Source organism: Mastomys coucha, chromosome X, assembly GCF_008632895.1.
Source record: "Mastomys coucha isolate ucsf_1 chromosome X, UCSF_Mcou_1, whole genome shotgun sequence".
NCBI lineage: Eukaryota > Metazoa > Chordata > Mammalia > Rodentia > Muridae > Mastomys > Mastomys coucha.
This window is the reverse complement of record NC_045030.1, coordinates 131,962,715-131,976,504: the sequence shown is the minus strand read 5'-3', so window position 1 is coordinate 131,976,504 and position 13,790 is coordinate 131,962,715. Positions and strand designations below refer to the sequence as shown.

General features: G+C 36.8%; 1 protein-coding gene across 2 annotated transcripts in view; it reads right to left on the bottom strand.

Annotated features, from left to right (window-relative positions):
- The window catches only part of Il1rapl2 (interleukin 1 receptor accessory protein like 2), a 1,196,863-nt gene that overhangs the window by 48,283 nt on the left and 1,134,790 nt on the right, over positions 1–13,790 (bottom strand). For both annotated transcript variants that reach the window (XM_031368558.1, XM_031368568.1), the window contains one exon: positions 6,353–6,482. In XM_031368558.1, coding sequence (XP_031224418.1) covers positions 6,353–6,482 — 130 coding nt within the window. The remainder of the gene's footprint in view (positions 1–6,352; positions 6,483–13,790) is intronic.

Sequence of the window (13,790 nt, the reverse complement as noted above, 5' to 3'; positions counted from 1 at the left end):
AGAGTCCAAAGTCTTCCAGCACTTAGATGTGATAGACATTTGAGGAAATAAGAATGCTAATACTTTATTTTCCTAATAAATATTTCAATATTAAAAAGATTCCTAAGGCTACCAGCAATGGACAGGCCAAATTGGATGGGGAAAAGCCCACAAAGCCTCAGGCCTGCACAAAACACTAGGCAACCTGAATAAAGCTGGGAGCAGGAGAGGTGCTCCTCCCCGGAAACACTGGGCAACCTGAATAAAGCTGGGAGCAGGAGAGGTGCTCCTCCCCGGAAACACAAATTGGTTGTCCAAAGGTTCAGCCTTGAGAATATACGTACAAGTAACAATATAAACTGTTGTGGGAAATATTAAAAAAAGAGATTACCCTGCATTTTCTCCTGGCTTGCCAGACCACGTTCTTTTCTAGTACCCCTGATACTGGCTGGCCACATCACTATGTCCCGTCAGGCTCCTGCTATTTTCTCCCAGCTAGCAAGATCATCTCGCTTACATGCAACGCCCCACATACCCTACAATCAGTTGTCTAGCGCCTAGTTACCTGGTAGAAACATGACTCTTAAGGCTTAATTATCCAATCAGGTTTATTTATCAATAAGATGACAATTTACAAGATGCCAATCCAATAATTTCAGAGCCAAATGATAAAGACAATGTTTTAACCCAATTATTCTAACCTTGTGAAAACCTTAACTACTTGTGGCTGTTTGTGGGGTCTGGATCGTCCTCCTGTTCAACCGCTTCCATGTTGACGTCTCTTCTTCTCTGACCTCTGACCTCTCACTCCTAAACTTCTAGCTCCGCCTCCCTATTGCTGTCCAATCATAGACCTGTTTCTGCCCTAATGTGATTGGACAGAGAAAGTGCTGCAACAATAAGCACCATAAGTAGGTTATAGTTTGGAAGACATGTATACATAAATATACAATAACAATGAGAAAAGAAGGCATGGATTTGAAGGAGAGAGGGGATGGGGACTTGAGAAGGCTTAGAGGGAAGAAAAGGGAGGGAGAAATATTGGAATTATATCCCCCTCCCTAAAAAGAGAGGACAATAAAAGGGTGGAGGTTCCCACCATTAATTCAGGCATGTAGGAGGCAGAAGCAGGAGGAGTTCTGTGAGTTAAACACAGCCCAGCCACACAGAAATCCAGGACTGCCAGAACTGCATAAACTCTGTTAAATGCAAAATAAATAAATACATAAATGAATACATAAATAAATAAATAAAAAAGGTGGCTCCCTTGTCATTAGGAAAATAATTTTGGATAAAAGATTTATATTTCAGAATGCAGAAAAATTACTTATACTTGCAACATTTTTATAGTAACTGTGCACAGGTTGGGTTAGTGGGCCTGTCCAACTATACCAGGTTTTGTTGTTGTTTGTTTGTTTGCTGTGTTTTTGAGACAGGGTTTCTCTGTGGAACAGCCCTGGCTGTCCTGGAACTCTCTTTCAGACCAGGCTGGCCTAGACACAGACATCTGCCTGCCTCTACCACTGCAGTGCTGTGATTAAAGGTGTGTGCTAATACTGCCCAGCTATGACTTGGTTTTGACTAGAACAACAACTACAACAGCAACAACAACAACAACAACAACTACTACTACTACTACTACTACTACTACTACTACTACTACTACTACTACTACATAAAATCAACTTTCACAGCAGCATTGATCTTTCTCACACAGGTATTTTAAGGGATAGTGAGACCACAGTAGGATGCAGACTAAAACTGGCAGAAACTATGATAGATTTTGGTTCAAATATTGGAATGTGCTTGTCACTTGCTGAACCATCCCCAGCTCTCTGTACTATTAGCAACTGTGAGTCCATTTATTCCAAAAGTGTCATTTGTCTGTTGCATATTACTTTCCATTGTGAGTCAAAACTAGAAAACCCAAAGTAAAGGTGGTATTAAATTCAAAGTAATATGTATTTTAAAATATGTAAATTCATGGGCATTTTAATAATATAATAAATACTAATAATTATATATCATATATATTTATGTACTTTTGTACATTTTCTGGTTTGTTTATTTCATGTTTAAATATGTTTTGAAACACAATTTATATGTTTTTATTTTTCTATATATATCTGTGTATCCTTAAAAAATATTCCCAGCCTGATATGTAGAACCAGAGTAGTCTGTAACAATAAGCCTAATACTTGCATCAAAGCTAAATTACTCTGTAAATTAGGAAGACATTCTTAGCCTTCATGCTTTTGCTCTTTGATTCAATGAATGTGTTCAATTAAATTATCTCATTAACAAGATACTATATTGAAAAATGCTAAATGAGTGTTATATGTGAAGGTGAACAATTAATAAATTTGCCATAAGTTGCACTGAAATAGTTTAAAATATTTGAAAATTAAGTAAAAATATAAATGTACACTTTATATATTATTTGCCTACTTGATACCTAGATATTTAATACTAAATACCTAGATATTTAGCAAAGTAAAAAGGAAGTATAGTTACATATGGACATCTGTATATTAATGTTCATATCATCTTTACTGAATCCAAATTAGACACAACTCAAATGCAAACAACAGACAAGTGGACAGAACAAACTCTTATATGATATCTCTTATTGATATTAAGAGAAAGAGCTATTTATGCACATAACCCAAGCCGAATTGACTTGTCAAATAAAATAATCCAAACACATAGCATATCTGCTATATTATTCTGTTTATATAAAACTACAAAATGTAGACTGATTTATAGTGACAAGAAGATCAGTGTTGTGGAAAAGATTTCAAAGGAGTACCAGGAAACAGGGGTGATAATTTCTTTATGGCAAGTGTTTTGCAAGTATATGCATACATCAATCAGCTTGTATGGATTGTAAACCTTAAATTGTGTGTTGTTTATTGCCTGACATTTATAGCCCAATAGAACTCTTTATTTTTAAAAATCCACTCAGTCATATCCTAGAAAGGGGAGGTAATTAGTTTGGGTTCATGCAATTATTATTCTTGCTGAAGAAAACAAGCTCAGAGCTTTTGGATAATAGAAATGCAATTAGGAACTAACTAGGTACAAATATATTTAACATGTGTCCTTTTGAGGGAGAGTTTCTTACTCAGAAAAAAATTGAATAGTGGTCCACTCTAAAGTAGAGACAGTGACAATAATTTTAACTTTGACTATTATAAAATGACTTAAAGTAAGTTCAATTATATATGCCGCAAGTAAATCACTAAACTTTACTACTATAATGGTACTAACAGAAAACTTCAAGTTCAAGGACTTTAGATGTAGGAATCACTGTTTTCTGTAGAACTATGCTATGCCAGGCTACCAACAAAATCAAAATGAAAAACATTGTAGAGGAACAGCATTTGGTGGGTAGGGAAATGGAGCAGCTATGAGAGGAGTTGGGGGAAAGAGTGAGTGGGATGAAAACACACGGTAGATATTTCTTAAAGAGCCGATAAAAAGAAAACCTAGAAAAATACATAATGAAAATAGCTTTTTCAAAAAAACCTGTTGAGGTAGTCCATTGCTGAAAGTATCAGTACCAGGGTGGATCAGGTATTCAATGCTAGCCTTAGTTGTACCATACCTTGAAATACTCTTCAAATGGCTTTATTGAGATAAAATTCACAAACAAGGTGATTTTCCCATTGGAGATCAATATTTCATCATTTTATAATGTTTGATATTGGCAATCATGATTTGATTATCTAAAATATTTATTTATTTATTTATTTATTTATTTATTTATTTATTTATTTGATATATATTGATGCTTTGCTGACATGTATGCCTACATGAAGGTGCTGGATCACCTGGAATTGGAGTCTCAGATATTTGGTTCCTGCTCTGTGTGTGCTTGTAGTTGACTCTGGGACCTCTGAGGGAGCAGCCAGTGCTCTCAAACACTGAGCAATCTCTCCAAGGCCATGTAAAATACTTTTATTTTGTCAAAAAGAAGTCCTATTCTATGAGGTCCAGGTTTTTGTTTTGGAGTGTTGAAAATATTCTTGCAGTAGATAAAGGTAGTGGTTTTCCAATATTATGAAGTTACAAAAGCCCTACTGAACTGTATGTACAATTGAACGTGTATTTGGATTTGGCAACACTTGCAAAAAGCTCGCACCTATACAATATGACTCTAAGCACCACTTATAGCATCTATCCACAGCAGACTTAAACAGTCAGGGATCAACTTTACAGCTCTGTAGATTTGCATTCTTACAAATGAAATCACACATGGGCTTATTTTTACAGATATTTTCAGGACTGTTTATGATATTAGTCCACTGTGTGATAGACATTTAGATTGTTTATCCACTTCATATGCATATTCTTATGTGGATATAGGCTTTGATTTGTGTTGGGTATACACCTAGAAGGTATAGTGCTGCATCATCTAGTACTCTATGCTTAAGGATTTAACAGATTGTTATTCAAAATTATGGTACTAATTTACATTTGTATCACCAGTATGTGAGGTTCTCAATTTTTCTACATTTTCACCAACATAATTTATAGCTCATAGTTCTTATTTAAACTATCCTAAAGAGTATGAAGTGGGGTCACCTGTTTTTGATCTCTGTGATACCTGACAATGTCAAATACATTTTCCTAAACTATTTTCCTAGAAATGTACTCTTTTCAAATATGGTTTTAGGGAAGTTATAAATCTATAGGTTAGAATTGTTGAGTATACACATGAACACTGACTGTCACAGGGCCTTGTTGGAGGAAGAGTGTCATTGTGTAGGCAGGCCTTGGAGGGTTTCTATGTTCAAGCTCTACCCTGTGCAGAAGAGAGATCTTACTGGCTGCCTGCAGAAGACAATCGTTCTTTCCTACTTGCATTCAGATCAAGATGTAGAACTCCCAGCACCTCTAGCATATGGTCTGCCTGCCCATTGCCTTGCTTCCTGCCATGATGATAATGGCCTAGACATCTGAACCTGTAAGCCAGCCTCAATTAAATGTTGACCATTATAAGAGTTGCCTTGGTTATGATGTCTGTGCATAGCAATGAAACCCTAACTAAGACACCATCTCAACTCCTAGCTGTGTTATGAATATTTGTCTTTATAACCAAAAATAAGCAGAGTCTTGGCTCTTCATCATAGAAAATTCTCTTTGCAACAGAAAAAAATCATTACAGAATAGCAGAACCAATCAAAAGGTAAATCTACAAAATAACCTACACAACTAAGATTTGAGGAACAGTGTAGAAGATGAGGTGGAAAGATTATTAAGAGACGTGGGAACAAAGTTTGCTGTGAGATTGTATCTCCTAGGGATTGCAGAAGCTATACCCATAAAGTTTCACTAACATGACTGCCTAAACAGGAGATGACCAAGGACAACAACAATATACATGATAAAATGGGTGGAGGAAATCCCAGGAAGGCCTAGGCCTACACAAAAGACTACAGGATACAAAGGGTGCTGAGAATGGGAGAAATAGCCTTCCCCAGGGAAGAACACAGCAGTTAGTTATCCAATACAAAATGGTCAGCCCTGAAAATGTACATACAAGTAACATTATACCAAATGGGTAGGTTATTTTTATGTATTTAGACATATATATATATATATATATATATATATATATATATATATATATATATATATACATATGAATAGATGTATAGAGCAAAAATTATTGAAAAATAGAGGCTGTGGATTTGAAAGAGAGCAAGGAGAGGGTTTGGGAGGGTTTGGATGTAGGAAAGAGAAGGGGAAGTGATGCAATTATTATTATAATCTCAAATAAAAGATATAATAAGTCTAAAAACACAAAGCAAATGAATTGAACTAATAGATACACACCAAGATGGTATAACAATAAGAGGAAAATTAGAAACACTGAAGGATGTGCTATACAGAAGGCTCAGTTTCTTTTAAGAACTAAATAAACATTGAGAATCAACAGTCATTTGGCAAAGTATCAGATTTCTACCTCTACTACAACCTTACAGTTATGACATACAAAGGTTGTTTGATCCCCAAGGAGTAAATAAAGATTTGCCCAGCAAATTGAGATGTCACCAGCAAAGTTTAAAGCCCTGCTAATTACTGGCACACAAACAGTGATCTAAGCTTGGAATCATGATGAAATCTGCTTCAACAGCTTTGAGGGGATCATTAGATTTTGATGGCATCTTCCAAGAACCTCAGAAAAGACTATTAGACAACTGCAAATAAGCAATTTTACAAATGTGCATTTTAAAAGAAGGTATAACTCTTGGTCTCTCCAACACATTAGGTCTTAGAGAATGGGATGGTTGGCAGTTGCAATGAGCATGATTTACTGATAAATTGCAAAGACAGTAAAGAAAAATCAACAAGTGGACTCCTGTACCTTATTTCACCTTCTCTAATGTGACCTGCCAGTTCTTCAATAAACTTCTCGCCTTTCATCCAGTAGATCATTGGTCCAGACTCCCCACTGAATCCAAAGAAAGCTTTGCAAGGGATGTTCAGAGGTTTACCTGAGAAAGAGAAAAAAATTATAAATGAGAAAATATCTTCCCTTTGTTATTGAGAGACAAGGATGGCCAGTTAGCATATATAGGAAAACTTAGAGGTGGCCTGCTTTCCAACAATTCTTGCACGAAAGAAAAAAGTTATTATGAAAGCTTTTTGGAAAATATATAAAATTTCAAGCTAATATAAAAACTAAAAAAGTAAATAAATTATTACTCTATAGCATTTTAATGATACTGTACATCTCCCAAGAACTGAAATGAAAGAATGAAAATCATGCCTAATTATTTTCCTTTTTTGAGAGTATTCCTTACATGGGCTTGCTTTTAAAATTAAAATTAGAAAATAAGTTAATCCTTGATAAGTGTGAAAACACACCAACAATAGACTACTTGCTATTAAGATTGTATAGACTTTAGTTTGTTTCTTCCTACTATAATCTACTTTAAAAAATCACCAAACCCAGACAAGTGCTGGCTGACAGAGCCTGATATAACTGTCTCCTAAGAGGCTCTGACAGTGCCCGAATAATACAGAAGTAGAGGCTCACAGCCATCCATTGGACTGAGCACAGGGTCCCCAATGAAGGAGCTAGAGAAAGGACCCAAGGAGCTGAAGGGCTTGCAGCCCCTTAGGACGAACAACAATATGAACTAACTAGTACCCTCAGAGCTCCCAGGGACTAAACCACCAACCCAAGAGTACATATGGTGAGACTCATGGCTCCAGCAGCATATGTATAGCGTATAGCAGAAGATGGCATTGTTGGGCATCAATGGGAGGAGATACCCTTGGTCCTGTGAAGGTTCTATGCCCCAGTGTATGGGAATGCTAGGGCCAGGAGGTGAGAGAGGGTGGGTTGGTGAGCAGGGGGAGGGGGAAGGGGACAGGGGTTAATTTCAGAGGGGAAACCTAGAAAGGGGATATTATTCAAAATGTAAATAAAGAAAGTATCTAATAAAAAAGAAAAATGATGTAGAATGATTGTCAAATTTTGCTATTGCCTTGAAAGGACTAAAGAATACCTCAATAGTTGGTTATCATTATTTCTGGTAACATTCATGAGACTTTTTCAGAAGTGAAGGACTGAGTTGGAATCAACACCCTGGTGAGTGCCCAAGTGGAATTAAAAAGTAAAAGTGTGACTATACATCTCTGCTTTTTCTCTCCTCTCCACACCTCTGGTATATGGAAAGGCATGGACTTGTGTCTGGATATGCATCTTTTTGTGTGTACTCACAAGTGAAGGACAGGGTCACCATCAGGTAGCTTCCTCTATTCCTTTTTAAAGTTTTGAGATAGAGTCTCCTCTGAAGTGTGTCCTTTCAGAGGCAAGTGAGTCCCTGGAACCTGCTTCTCACTAACTGTCCACACCAGAATTAAAATTGGGACATGCTGCCATGTCCAGGTTTTTATATCAATGGAGGGAATATGAACCTAGGTCCTCTTGATTATGTAGTAAGCAATTTCCTCACTGAGCTATCTCCCCAGCCCGGTAATAGTTAATTTTGGTTATCAACTTAATCAGACATAGAAATATCTCAGGGATTAGTTAAGCAGGCCTCTGCCTATGTTCCCAGTGACATTTCTAAAGAAAACTGGATTATAAGGGCTCTGAAACAATTACTTGAACCCTGTAAGGATTAGCTTAGCTATGACTCACTAACTAGGGGATATGGAACCTGAAGAGACAATCTCCTGCAGCCAGCCAGAAACTCCAGTGGAGTGATCAGAACATCAACCCACTCACAAAACTTTTGACTCAAAATTTATCCTTTCTATAAGAAATGCAGGCACAAGGGATGGAGCAGAGACTGACGGAATGGCCAACCAATAGCTGGCCTGACTTGAGTTCCATCCCATGGACGAGCATCAATCCCTAACCTTATTAATGATACTTTGTTATGTTTACAGACAGGATCATGTTGTCCTCTGAGAGGCTCCACTCAGTAGCTGACTCAGACAGATGCAGACACCCACAGCCAAACAGTGGATGGAGTGTAGGAACTTTCATAGAAGAATAAGAAGAATGATTGTGGTTCCTAAGAGGGATAGGAACTACACAGAGGACCAACAGAGTCAACTAATCTGGACCCTTGGAGCTCTCAGAGTTGGAACCACCAACCAAAGAGCATACATGGACTGGACCTAGGCTTCTCTGCTCATATATAGCAGATGTGATGCTTGCCCTTCATATGGGTCCTGAACAACTGGAGCAGGGGATATCCCAAAATCTATTGCCTGAATGTAGGATATGTTCTACTAGCTGGGCTGCCTTGTCTGGCCTCAGTGTGAAAGGAAGAGCCTAGCCTTGAAAAGACTTGAAGTGCTAGGTTCAAGGGAGAGAGGATACCCAGAGGGAGGGCCCATTTACTCAAAGGAAAAGGGAAGAGGGGGCTGGAAGACGTATTGTAGGAAGGGATGACTAGGGGGCAGTGAGTAGGATGTAAAGTGAATAAGTAAAAAAAAAAATTAAATTAAATAAAACAACTAAAAGCAAATGTAAGTATAAATGACATCTACAGGCAAAACTCAGTCTTATCATATATTCCATATTCTTTATATTGTTTACTGTGCTTAAATAGTTCTAGGCAAGCTTTTAGTACCTTGTTATGTATATTTTAGCTGTAAATTTCTCATCATATAAACAGGCCTTTATAACGTTCCTATAATTAATATTATGTTTTATTTCTTGCAAAATGAACAGGTATGGGAAGAATAATATAGGCAATACAATACTGACATTTGACACATGAATCCCTCAGTTCATAATTATATCATAAAATAAAATTTTCTCTATAGAATACATTTTGTTTAGAGTATTAGACAAAACCACTTCAGAATGTTTTCCTTGTGGAGCTTCCATCCTCAATCTGTTCCATATAAAGTTAACATTCTCCCTAAAATTTATCCATTGTGTTCATGGTCTATTTACTACTTTCTGAATCCTACTATCTTTCATCACCACAGCTAGAAAATGGCTTTCTTTGAGGATCACATTCAGAAATGAGCTAGAGTCCATATGAAGACATAGTGGAGTACAAGACAGACACATGGAGATAGGTTGGGTTTAGACCCCAAAATAGATATATTGACAAGTATTTATTTTATTAAAACATTAACATATCCCATCTCAAATTTATGGTCCTGGATCTTTGGATTCTTCTGTAGTTGTCTGTTGGAGGAAATATTTAAAAAAATCGAACTGGCAAGTTCCCATGCTAGAGCTGGCACCAGGTGGCCACAGAGAACTCCAGTCAGGTGATATCAACTCAGAGGTCTCTCTGACCGCCAACTCCCTGGTAGGCATGCCCCCATTTCCCCAGTTCCTCTCAATACCACGCAATGCCCCATGCACCCCATGGTCAGCCATCACAATACCCAATTATCGGGTAGAATTAAAACTCTTAAAGCTTATAGTTAACCAATCAGATTTATGTGTCAATAAAATCACAATTTATAATATGCCAATACAATAATTTCAGAGCTAACTGATAATGATAAAATCTTTATCCCAATTATTCTAAGCTTATGATATTGTAACTACACATTGGTTCACATTTGCCTCCATTCTCCTCTGTTCCTCCTATGCTCTCTGTCTCTGCCACTCTTAGCCCTACCTCCCCTTTTCTTGTGCAATCACAGGCCTCCTGCTGCCCTAATGTAATTGGACAGGGAAAATCCTGCAACAGTTGTCCAATCTATTAAGGGCAATAATCTGCACAATATGATTGACATGTGTTCATTTGAAGTTATGTAAAAGTATGCATTTTAGAAAGTACACTGGGTTAAAATTCAAGACATTTAACTCTTACGCATAGATCAGTCATGACCATTGCCTGTGAACTGATAACCTAACTTTATGTTAAATAATTTCTTATGTATGCAATGAGATTGGAAGATAGTAATAATGTTGAGGATCTCAAAGAAGACAAATGCATATGAAAGTACATCATGAACTCAGATACATCATTACAATTGAGCTCAGTGTTTTTTGCTTTCTGAGACTTGATCATCCATGAAGAAATTAAATTTCAGGAGGAGTCTGAAATGGTCTTGAGACAGAGATATTTTCACTTTGATTATGTCAATCTTGTGTTCTTTTATTTATGGTAATCTGTAGGACAATATATTTTCAACATTTGCTTGAAAATTTTTCTTGTATTTAGAATATATATGATTCACCCAAAAAGATTTTAAGTTTTCTAAACCTGAATAGGTTTTCATCTTCCTATGCCTTTCATTCTCATGACATTGAAGGTATCTAAGTAACAATAAACCAGATCACAAAAAAATTAACAGACTGTGATCGGCTTTATTCTAAGAGATTCTAATCACTGAAACTTCCAGTATACAAATATATATTGGTTGCTTTTCTTTGGGGCTATGTTGAAAAACATGTATTAAAATGTCTTTTAAAAAAATGTATAGGTGCCTATTAATGGCAAGATTTTAATGAAGAAAATTATTGCAGTGTGTAAAAAGGGGGCTTCTTGAAGTGGTCCAGCAAAAATTACAGTGTCTGCCCTTTCCCTTGACACTGCATCCAAATTACTGGCAATTTATCTTGTAATTCTTCTCTTCCCATCAGAAAGATCCTAGTTAAATAAACACAAGAGATAGATATTTCAGAAGTTTATTTTGTACAGTGCTTGGTAAATATCCTTAATCCTATGTTGATGGCCTAAAACAGTAAAACTGTTTAGCCGTCATCTGCCACATTCGAAGGCGAGTTCCCTAGGGATCTTTTATCAAGTAGCTATGTTTACTATGTGCTAAAGAGGAGATATTCCTCTTCTGAGAGGCATGGGAAGGCTCTCTGGATTGATGGGAAATTAATTTTAAATGGAATTTCTCTAGGTATCTGTGACAGCTGCCCGATGTGCCAAATCATAGCTAGGAGTAGCATCTGTCAGCTACTGTACTCTTTTGTCTCCAGAGAGTTTGAAAGTCATTCTGTCACTCTGTGTCTAATTAGTAGAAATAGCCAATTCACATTTGCATCTGATCTTTCAGAAGTCTATCGTATAAAAAGAACTTTGTCAGTGCTAAGTTAAGCAGTTTATTTTTTCTTGTTGTTGTTGCTGTTTTTTTTTTTTTTTTTTTTTTTTTTTTTTTTTTTTGAAAGCGGAGTACATGGACTGGCTTGAGTCTCCTTTGCCTTAGCATGCTTCAATTTTGTTTCTCAAAGAGCTCTCTGAAAATCAACATTTGAAAGGTTGCCTTGAGACTTTGAAAATCTAGAAATCATAACCAGCTTTATTATTTTTGCAATTATTACTTTACTAGATTTTTGTCTTGAAATAGATGTATTCAGGAGAATGATGGTGTCAGGAGAAATGTATGTAAAGTGGTAGCACAAATGTTTATATCCCTGAATTATCTCTGGCATTAGAGCCCAAGTCCAAGATTCTCTTCCCTTTCCCCCTCCTTTTCTCTTTCCTTTGCCATTCTCATCCCTTTACTTCTCCCTCCCCTGCCTTCCAATCCCCCGTCTTCTGGAGACTGAACCATTGCAATTGAACTGCTTGATTCTAAGCCCATGAAGCTTGGTGATTTCAAATGCAATTGCCACATAAGGAAATTAAAATACAATGAGGTTTGTGATGACTGTAGTGGAGGCAGGGTTCCTGTGCTTGTGGGGTATGGGGGGGTGGGTGTTTGTAAGTAGGTAGAAAGAAAAGTAGAGCAGTTGGAGAATGATGGAATCAACATCTTATTATTACACACTATTCAGAAAAACAAGGATACACATCAGCAGTTTGCTGATAAATATTTAACAACTGGTGTGTTAGAAATAAATATGCATGTAACACATACATTTATTATACACCTTACTGATAATAAAAGATGGAAAACACAATTGACACAGAATGATAAGAATAATTTAATATTTTTGTTGTGAGTCTTGTATAGTCAGTAGATTCTCACAGAACACTTTTCATTTTTTCAGAGAATTGTTATTTATAGAATCTCTGCAATGAAAAACTAATGAAGAACAAATATGAGTCTTGGTCTATGTCTTCATTGATATTAATGGGAAAGTTGAGAGTAAGACAAATTTTAGAGCATCAGAGAGTTTTCAGTTGTGTGACTGACATGCTTTGGTGACATGGATAAAAGATTTTATTTTGCATTTCAAATCCATATAATTATTCCTAGAAGAGCTTTTAAAGATCCTAAGATTGACTTAGCAAATATGAAAAAACTGCAAGCAAGGATGAAAATAGAAAGGAAATTCTATTTTCCACACTTCTGAATATCTTCCTCTACGAGGGACTTTCTAATAATTTCTCAAGGGCAACAACTTGATGTTTAGTATAGATGTCCCCAATCTTTGGACAATTTTCTTATGTAGGCCACAAGCAACCATCATTGAACTTTCTTGGACATATTTTCTACATTCTTCGTTTTTATCTTTAAACACTGTTTAAACTCTTTTGTTTGTTTGTTTGTTTGTTTTCTTTGTTTTTTTGAGGCAGGGTTTCTCTGTGTAGCCCTGGCTGTCCTGGAACTCACTCTGTAGACCAGTCTGGCCTGGAACTCAGAAATCCACCTGACTCTGCCTCCCAAGTGGTGGGATTAAAAGCATGCACCACCACTGTCCAGCTGTTTAAACTCTTTTTAATGCCTCTCAGATTGTTCTATTATGCCTACTTCATAAACTGAGTCTTTTCTCATCTATGTGAATGGAAGCACACTCATGGTAGCTAGCATTATTTATAAGGGTTCTAATTTACTAGCTGTGTTTTTTGTCTGTGTTTGGGATTCTTTTTGGTGAACGCCTTGAGTCCTAAGAACTCTAATGGATTTCCCTCAGAGCACTTCTTCCAAGCTTGCCTCTTTTTATATTGTTTGCTTGGTAAGTTTTTTTTTTTTTTTCTGTTTTTACCTTTTTCTTTGGAGGTGTTCACATATGAGCTATATGAATCTTAATTCCATCTGCATGCTAGCTATAGGCTTTCCAGACCCAATATCTCTTGAATGTACCTGTCAGTTCACAGTTATGGCTCTATGTTCAGTGTGAATTTTCTGAAACAATGAAGAGAATTTTCTATTACTGTCTGTAGTTTATGGATTTTCAGGCATTGCAGGATATCTGAGCATCTAGTTCCACACTTTTTAAAAATATCATGTGCCCCAAGAACTCTCAGATACTGAGCCACCAACCAGGCAGCATACACTAGCTGGTATGAGACCCCTGACACTTATACAGCAGAGGACTGCCTGGTCTGGCCTCAGTGAGAGAAGATGCACCTCGAGAGACTTGAGGCTCCAGGGAGTGGGGCGGCCTGACAGGGTGGGGTGGGGGC